Genomic DNA, 9755 nt, shown 5'->3' with positions numbered 1-9755 from the left:
TAGCCTAAAAATTGTTGGCGGTTTGATTATTTGAAAAATTGGTGGTAAATTTTACGGAGTACGGCTTTTAGAGCAAGTGGGAGAGTTGGATCTTTTCATGGTCACGATTTAAAGTTGAAATATTGTGTTGACATTTCTTTTAATTTTAATATAAGAATATTCATTTAAAGTTTTAAATGAAATAGAGATAATCCTTGTCTTTATAGAGAAGGTAATCTAAAGTCGGAAGGTATTCGAGTCTTACTATATTTGAATAGGTGAACTCGGATATTTTCTGACACGAGGCTGCCTAGCATAGGTAATGGGCAATTTCGTTCCACCTTGAAAACTCATTTTGATAACTATTTTTTTAAAAAAAAATAAAATAAAATAAAATACATTAAAAAATGTTGGAGGATGGTTTGGACTTTCTAAAGTTTTTTAATAAAATTTATTAAATTAAAAATATTAATTTCAAATTAAATTGTTTGAGAACATGTCAAATGTAATAAATTAATGAACATTACGAATTTTATAAAATCTAGACATTAATATCCCATCCCATGTAATGAATGTTGAGATGGTAAAATCTAAACTATTTAATAATACTGAATTATTTATTTTGAAGAAAACAAATTTATACTTTGTCACACACAAATTAGAATAATTACAAATAGGAGGAAACTTGGTGGTCACTATTGTTAGAATATACGGAAAATATAATATATTTTTCGTATATTTTATAATTAGGTTGATATTAAAATATTCTCTATTTATGGGTTGATTGTAATTATATATTGGGATCGTAATTAAATCAATGAAATTTGATTACTATACTTGTATTTAGACATTGCTCTATAAATAAGGACCTTTGCATTGTAGACAAATCAAGTTAATGAGCACAATGTAGCCCATAAGGGATATTCTTAGAAGTGGACGTAGGTGTCTAACACCGAACCACCCGTAATTTATCTGTGTTTATTTTCTATATTGCTTCCGCTCTTATTTCCAAAAGTAGTATTCACACAAATGCCAAATTATATTACGATGCAACTAAACCCATAGTGTATTAGGGTTTTTTTAATTCATAAATATCATTTTTAGTGCTAAAAATATTACAATTTTTACTACAAATTCCTTATAAATTGACATGCCAATCCACAACAATTATAGTGTCAGCCACTTAATATTTAAATTTACCCGTTAAATTATATTGCTTAATTTTATTTTTTTAGGAGAAAATGCACTTTACCTCTTGAAATTTGACCCATTTTTTAATTTAAATCCTAATGTTTAAAATTTTGCAATGTACTCTCATAAAATTACAAAATTTTGCAATTCGAACAATCCGTTAATTAATTCCGTCTGAAATGATGGAAAGTTAACCACGTGAATGTCACGTGATAATTTTTCTCACAATCTTCCCATTTTGTTCCTAATTTTTTTTTTTTAATAAAAAATTGGGGGGTGGCTAGGCCAGATTGGGGGTAGCTAGCCACCCCTAAATGGCCAAAGGGCCACCCCCATTTTTTATTTATTATTATTATTTTTTTAATTTTAAAAAATTAGAGGCAATATGTAAATATTGAAAAAAAAAAATTGCCACGTGCGTGACACGTGTTCGACTTTCCGTAGGAGAAGAAGGAATTGAGAAACAGAGTGGTCGAATTGCAAAATTTTATAACTTTGTAAAAATACATTGCAAATTTTTAAATATTGTGGTTCAAATTGAAAATAGGGTCAAACTTCGGGAGAATAAAATGCATTTCCCCACTTTTTTTTTTCCCATTAAAATACTCTCACGTGTATTTGTAAAAATATATCAGCTTATTAAAATCAATCTTTGCAAGAAAATGTCATGAAAGCTCAGTTCCGTATGTTGTACATGTATTTTGATACAATTAGAATAGATTTTCTATATAGGGTTTACATTTTCCCTATTAGATTATTTCTGTTGGATAATGACTTGATTTCACAAGTCATGGCGGGTCCCTTTTTTATTGGTTGTTGTTACGCATGTTGTATCTTTTAGCCATGTTTTTGTCTCTTGTGAGAATGCTTTAGAAGCATTCTTTTCCTTAGCCGTAGAATTGCTTTATGGAGAAGATTTGTTTGACTTCGCTTCACAGTTAAGCATCCTTAACCGCGAAGCACTTTGGCAATTTTTTTATATATATTGAAGCCTCACATCTGGTCATTTGGCAGTAGCTCCGTGTGAGACAGAAAAGAGAGAGCACAAGCAGCTTTAGGAGATTTAAGAGATTTTTGAGGTGTATTGGGGCTTTTGGGTTTGAGTGATTTATTTGTACTACTTAAGCTTGAGTTTCTGAACACGAGATATCAAAGCTACCTGCATCCTTCTGGTGCTATTGAGCTAATTACTCATGCACTAGCTGAGTGAACTACCTTTGAGCTTATTGTGAACTTTTACTTTACCTTAATGATCCTCCTTAAATTGACTACGCACGTCGCCTAAGAGCAAGAAACAATCAGGCTCCGGTGATTCACATAATATGATTCTAAAGGACTATGAGCACCATCTATGGCCCAGGTGATTTCTGTTCCCTCAAAAGGTGGCAGACCTTTAAGAGAGAGATCACCTGGCGCAATCTTTGAAAACCAGTGAAGTATGAATCCTACGTACGGGGTTGTATCTGGGTGTTGTCCTTTAGGCTATGGGTCCACACAATAGTGCTCGGGTGAAGGAGAGCTAACCTGGAAACTACAGTTCAATTTAGTCTCACTGGAGGCTCCTCAGGTGCATTCATCTGTTAATGCTACCATAACAAATGGAGACTCATGCAACTCTATTTGAATCTCTTCCCTTGGAAGAGAAAGGTGGGCAGGTGTTGTTCTTCCCCAATCTCAAGCAGAAATCCAATTGTGTAAGATTTGCATAATACATTGTCCAATCTCATACATGAGTGTGTACTTACTAATGAATTATGGGATACCAAGTAATTACACATGTGCATTGACTACGCATTCAAAGTGAATACAATGCAGATGCATATATTGAATGCATTCCCATTAGCAGTGCTACATTTGAAGCTGACAAGAGCACACAGAATATGTACTCATCACTCATCAAACACAGCTAACTTATGTTTCACTTTTAAAAATAACCAATCACAATGAGTGAATGCATCGTCAACCAAAGATTGAATAACTGTATGAATCATCCACCAAAACCTGTGGAAACATGGAGACACACCATTACACACATGACCCCTTACACCTGCGTCCAGACACCGACGAGAAGAACACGAAGTCTTTTGTATTCTCACACATACCCAAAAGCAGCTTCAATCTGGACGGAACATAAACACCAAAGAGTTATACAAAGATAAAATATCTAGAGAGGCCATGCATGGTTTTATGGTAACTATGCATCGAACTAGAAAGATAGTAGGGGATGAGAAATGCTTATACTGTGCCTTGAATGGTTGAAGTCTAATGTTGCTGGATAGGAAGCAACTCCCAGAACCCTAGGAAGGATGCTCATGGCTTCAGCTCAGTCTAGAATTTTAAGTGGTTGACTGAGAACCAGTTTGATCCTCTCCACCATCAGTGGGGGCACTAGTAGCAGCCCAATCGCTCTCAGCATTCTCCTGAGCACTACTGGGTGAGCCAGGAGCAGGAGATCCATTTTCCGAATCCTCTGAGGCATCAGTATCAATTAAAAGAGAGTTGTCCTCGTGCTCTATAGCCATCAGCCCCAACATATTACGAAAGTTGGGCCTTACAAGCTCAAACTTGTGTTCTGGGGTATGCTTTTGATTGAACCTCCCTGGAAGCTTGGACTGCGTATTGTAACAATCACCACAAAGGTCAAAACCAATTTTCTCCACACAATCTTTGCACCTGTATCTATCCCCAAGTATGGGAAAAATCTGTAGACAAACGACACAACTTGAGATGTTACTCTGCTGCATACACTTTAAAGCCAACAAAAATATGGTAGAAATTATGGGTGCCACCAACTCTCAGAATTTGGGAGTCATCCAATGTAAAAATTTGAGTCTCTTCATAAATTTATGTTTTGAAAATTTGCAATAGGATCCTAGGGATGAAACGAAGTGAAAAATATCTGCACTGTTTGGCAAAGCGCACAGATCACTAAAAGGATGTCAAATACACTACAACAAGCAACCGATAAATATTGCAACTAAAAGAGAGACCTTTTTTTTATTTTATAAAGAGAGAGATCACACCAATATGCTACAATATCATCTCTGACAATACATGTTTGGCTCGCCACACTCTAGAAATGGCAACAACATATCCAGATTTTACATACTTACAACTATTGAAGTTTTGGCATTTGCATGTCCAGAAAGTATTGCTAACAGTTCCATTGACACTCATCTCAAGGTACACACAAAAAAAATGTGAACATCATCATACTGTTTGGAGCATCAATGCATCCAAAAGTATCCAATAATCAAGTTGAAACAATATGCTTTCTCCTACAAAGAGAAAGGAGGATAAACCAATGGCTCCACATTTTGGACAGAAGCAACAAAACATGGACGAAATTGTAAAAGTGTCAAAACGCACCAACAATAAATTCGAAAAAAAGAAAGAAAGAACTAATTGATAAAGAAACTACCCACATCAGAAGGCAACTAACCCATGATAGAATAGATGGAATAAACAAGTTTGTTGCACATCAGGTAGCAAATATAGCTGTGCTACCAAAAATCAAGATAGCAGGGCAAATGTAGGTAATGGAATATTAGGAATTTACCCCACAAGAATCACAACCAACTCCTAAATGAATGTTTGAGCGAGTATGAGACTGCAGTAAATTCTCTCCTTGTTTACCAGCTTCGGCGGAACTGGAACCTGAAGCATACAGTAGCAAGTAACTGGCAGGTCTAAAGTACTCAGGACATGCACATTGAAGCAGTATTACATGACATGCTAAAGTTATGATAGAATTTAGCAGCATCAATAATATACTTCATTACATTTATGCATAGGACTGTATAATCATCAAAACACAATTAATTTTCAAACTGGATATTATGCCACAGAAAGAGCAATAAATTTCCTGAGAATCTGATCATTAAAAAGCTTTTTAACTTTTTGCTTCAAAAAAGTTTATAATGATTACTACATCATGCCTAATGGAATAGTAAGTCTAGTATAGGAATGGCCCCCAAAATTAAAATACTTAATACTTCTTGGTTTTAGATAATTACTCCATAAAATTACAGAACCTCAATAAGTATAATTTCAGCTTCATCTCCAGAACCAGTTATAAACTTTATTGCTACAATTTCAATCAGTACCATAGTATTAAGTATTAGCACCAAAAGCCTTTCTGTATCACCCCTCAACCCGACTTTCATTTCTTCTTATCCATCAATCAGTACCATAGTATTAAGTATTAGACACCAAAAGCCTTTCTGTATCACCCCTCAACCCGACTTTCATTTCTTCTTATCCATATATCAGTGATAACTTGATTTCAACTCTATTTACATCTGGACTTATTCCAACAAATTAAGAGCTTCCTAAACGAAACGTGAGAAGTGGCAACTAAGAGTCTAAGATTAAGCTCCAACATAAGTACATAACAATCCAGTTTTATAGAGGTCCACATCCCATGAGATCAAAGAATGACAAAACTCTCACTATATCTTAATACCACCAAATGGAGACAGCTAAGCTAACACTGTCGGCCATGGTATCGTAGAATTCTACTGATGAAGTTTGTGAGGTTCACATAACAAAAGTCTTATGATTTCTCTAAAAGATACACCAAGTTTTGGAGGGCTGACTATATTGACTGTGTGAATAAGTTTAATTATTTTAGCTTACAAAGTAATGGTGAAATGTTACAATGAAAATGGCAAAACACAATTATATGAATTTATGAAACATGATGTGTACCATATGGTTTTACTAAACTAAATACAGATATCGAGTACTATAACAGAAAATGTTTGTAAGAACCAATTCTTCTTATATGTACTTTGAGCATTGAGAAGAAACTAAGCATTCAGACATACAGATCGTCACACTCTTGTGTTCGAAATCAACATGTTTGAGCTGAACAGCATCTCTTCTCAGCACATATTCTTTAGGAAATTGTTCCTCCAAGAACTGATCAAGCACCAGACACACTTTTGGAAATCCTTTTGGATGCAAGGCTTGACAAACATGGCATTTAAGCATCTCACCGGCAGGGATGATGACACAACTTTCACAATATACTGTACAATATTGGAAATGAAAATAAGAATAATTGCATATCAACTAAATTTTTTTTCCACAACAGATAACTTGAAACCTGATCAGACATTAGAGGGCTAACTATGTGAACAGTACCATGGCCACAGTTAAGAACCACAGGATGGTATAGTAGTTGCTTGCATGCAGAACACAGCACATCAGCAACTGAAACCTGCTTGCAATTCTTTTCTTCAATAGCCACATTCCTGATTACATCAGAATTCCCATCAGAGGTTTCTATCAGAGTACATGTGCCACAATCTTGGAAAAGTGAATCGGACAACAAAAGCTCCCGATTTGTATAAGGCTCCCCTTTCCTGGTGGAAGAAGGGTCTGAAGATGAGTTTGACTCAAAATCCATGGTAGAGAAAGAGGCTGGATCACCCCGATGAACACATGCTTGAGCATTACACTGTGGTGAAAAGACACCTCTTTTCACTTCCTCTTCTGCAACATGCATATTCAAAAACATAAATAATCACGAAATATGATAAGAAGTGCCAGATTAAGAAGATATGATGACCTTTTACAGCCAAAAACAAAAGAACATAAACCATAGCAGTTATTGTGATCCAAAGTAACAGAGTGTAAGTAGCTAGAAAATGTTATGTTAATCAAACTTTTTTTCTTTTAAATATTTTCTCTCTTTTTTTAAAGGCTATTGAACAAAGGTGGTCAAGCTCAAGAGAAACTTGAACGCAATTCTGAGTTACAACTTCTAACAGAGCTACAAGCTAAACTTGAAACAACAACCAGGTTTTGGGAGAAGATAGCCATGTTGAACAGCAGAGGTATCCCCCAACATAAAAAATTCTATTGACACACAATAACATCCACCAACATATTGGAAAAATCCAACTTATGTTGCAAGTCAATATCATGTCATATATTAAAATCACAAAAAATGCTTTCCCTTTCTCATGTGTTTTACCTATTCAACATGCTAGACTTATTGTTATTTCAAAAGACTCGAGTGTTGCTCATTGAGTCAGTTTAAAAAATGGATTATAAAGCATCTTTTTCACTAGGTATTAATTATTTAAATACCTTTTCAGTTTCTTCAGTATGCAATATAGAGTCAACATTGGAGTGTTATTTTTTTCCCCCCCTCTAAAGCTATACTTCCGATATTTGATAGACAAGTACTCAAGAAATGAAGAGAGATTGCTTCCAAACCCTATCACCTTAAAACTGATGTCTAACAAATGTAAATTGGTGCAAGGACCATTACTAGAACTACTTATGACATCATCTAATTTAGAAGTCGTTAAGGTCAAACTACCTTACCATCTAATTAAAGGTTCTTCCCAATAGGCGAATTTCTAGCCCCAATATTGTTTTACCCTAGAATAATTTTTGGGCAACCAAAAATGAATTTCTCAACAAAATTCTAGTATTCCAACCCTCCACTGATAGGAAGTTGCAATCAAATTATCCCTGTTATTGATGGATTCTTAATCTATTTGAAAGCCATATATGCAGAAAACTAAGGTGATATATAAGAAACGTAATATCATGTGGACAGATAAAATACAATGGTCCAATCAATGGAAACTGTTATAAAATCCAGTTAGAAGTATATCTTTATACTCAACATCTAGAATTTGTCCTATTCCTGGACACTTTTGTAACAATAAAACTCATGCATACATCCTGTATATGTATGGTGTAACAGGAGACATAAGGTACGCACTTCAAATGAAAATTATGAAGCTCACCTAGAGTTATATTTTCCCTTTTCTTATAGGCAACAGGATACATCTTCAAGAGCAAAACATGAAGCATCTGACAGATGGTAGGAAAGTGATAATAGGGATGCCCACAAAGTGGACAACGAGACTCATGCCGGCCACTCATGGAATTATGGACACACCAGAAACATGAAATATGACCACAAGCTGCACACAAGAAAAGCGTATAAACTTATTGAAGGGTAAAAACTTTTCAAAACTCATGCTCTCAAGGAATTAGTAAACCCTTACACAGCACTATGGGCTTGAACAGAAGATCCCTGAAACATAAATTGAACTCAATTTGTAAGGTTGTCATTCAAAAGAGAATGAATAAGATACACATCAATGAAAAGCACAACAAAAATAGAACCGGATGACAACCTCTACGGAATAGTATCAATAGATATAAAACTAGCGAGTTAAAGTTGTGATTCTCCACTTCATCTAGTCAATCATCTTTTCCTTTTCGGAAATTGAATTCCATCTTATGTATTATCCATAAATTAGTCCATGCAGGTATTTTAGGTCCTTGATGTCCAAAAACACATTATAAATCCATTTGACAAAAATTGTTTGCACCTTTCCAGATGTATAGTGTAAGATATCATACGCAGGAAGCTAAATTTCCACTTAAAAAGCACTTTTAACATTGTGATTAACTATTACCCTACAAATATTTTGCATCAAACTCTTGGAAACGCAAGTGTTTTTAGAGGCAGTGAAATGAAAAGCTACCCAATCTAAAAAGTGGAACCAAATTGGAAACATTGTGAGAAAACAAATCTGTGCTGTTTGCCAAGGCTCCTAAACTAGCAAAAATGGACCATGGCACCTCACTACTAGGGTAGGTTCTTATGATTCAAATATTATTGATGATCTCAAAAAGAAAAGGCAAATTCAACCATTTATTATTTACCCTTCAAAGACAAAGCCAACAAAGTTTATCTCATAAAGCAAAATCTCCTCGTAATTAGGACTAACTTGCCACACTTAAGTTCTCTATCAAGCTTGGTCGAAAATACACACGCGAAGCACTAGAAGAGATGTACGAAAGATCTTCGTAAAATTGGATGATCATAATTGCATCCCCTTTTCAATCCAATAAAAAAACAAGGGGAAACAAGGTCGATGGACCGACTGCTGGTGGTTTTGATTGAAGGATCCAAATGTCATTTTCCATCGCATTTCAGTGGCTGTCTGCATCTTTCAACTCACACATTGATTCATTTTTTTACAGCACTGAAACGAGCTTTGTGATCGCTACAAAACCAACAACTAATTGCTAAACAAAATTGAAGGCTGACAAGTGACAAACCCATTAATGGAAAACGGAGAAGCTAAATAAATTCTTGACTAAATTGACGCCAAACAAGCAAAAATTAGATAAATCAAATACCATAGAAAAGCCATTGCAAAAGAAGGAGATTTAACTTCTAATTTTGGGGAGGATAAGGAAACTTACTGGCAAACGCAGCATAAAAAGGGCTCGTAGATTTCCTCTGATTCGACGTCGTCGTGCAGGGTTAGATCTTCCATCGAGAATTTCCAGAGGCCAATGAGTTCGAAGGCAAATTCTTGAGAGAAACCCCGTGTGAGAAAGAGAGAGAGAGAGAAGCATAAGGTTATAGATGTTGGATTTAGCTTACGTGATGTTATTAAAATAACAGTTGTAGTTAAACAATAGTTAATATTGAATTTTTTAAAATTTTTTTTCATTTTCTCTCTCATATTAAATACTTTTAAAAATAAGTCAACTTTAAAATTTAATTTTAACCGTTGATTCTATGACAATATACATGT

The 9755-nt window shown here is 34.9% G+C and overlaps 1 protein-coding gene across 1 annotated transcript; it reads right to left on the bottom strand.

Moving 5' to 3' along the window:
- Nucleotides 1–2789: 2789 nt before the first annotated feature.
- Nucleotides 2790–9575, bottom strand: LOC132165287 (E3 ubiquitin-protein ligase PRT1-like). The gene is made up of 8 exons (XM_059575784.1): nt 9418–9575; nt 8205–8233; nt 7941–8120; nt 6319–6669; nt 6000–6203; nt 4730–4827; nt 3412–3872; nt 2790–3289 (listed from the first exon to the last, which is right to left on the bottom strand). Exons 1-7 carry the CDS (start codon nt 9489–9491, stop codon nt 3507–3509), a joined length of 1302 nt encoding a protein of 433 aa, XP_059431767.1. The 5' UTR covers nt 9492–9575; the 3' UTR covers nt 2790–3289; nt 3412–3506.
- Between the last annotated feature and the right edge of the window lie 180 nt (nt 9576–9755).

This window comes from Corylus avellana, chromosome ca11 (assembly GCF_901000735.1).
Source record: "Corylus avellana chromosome ca11, CavTom2PMs-1.0".
Taxonomy (NCBI): Eukaryota; Viridiplantae; Streptophyta; class Magnoliopsida; order Fagales; family Betulaceae; genus Corylus; species Corylus avellana.
The sequence above is the reverse complement of the archived record's forward strand: the minus strand, read 5'-3'. Positions and strand labels throughout refer to the sequence as shown.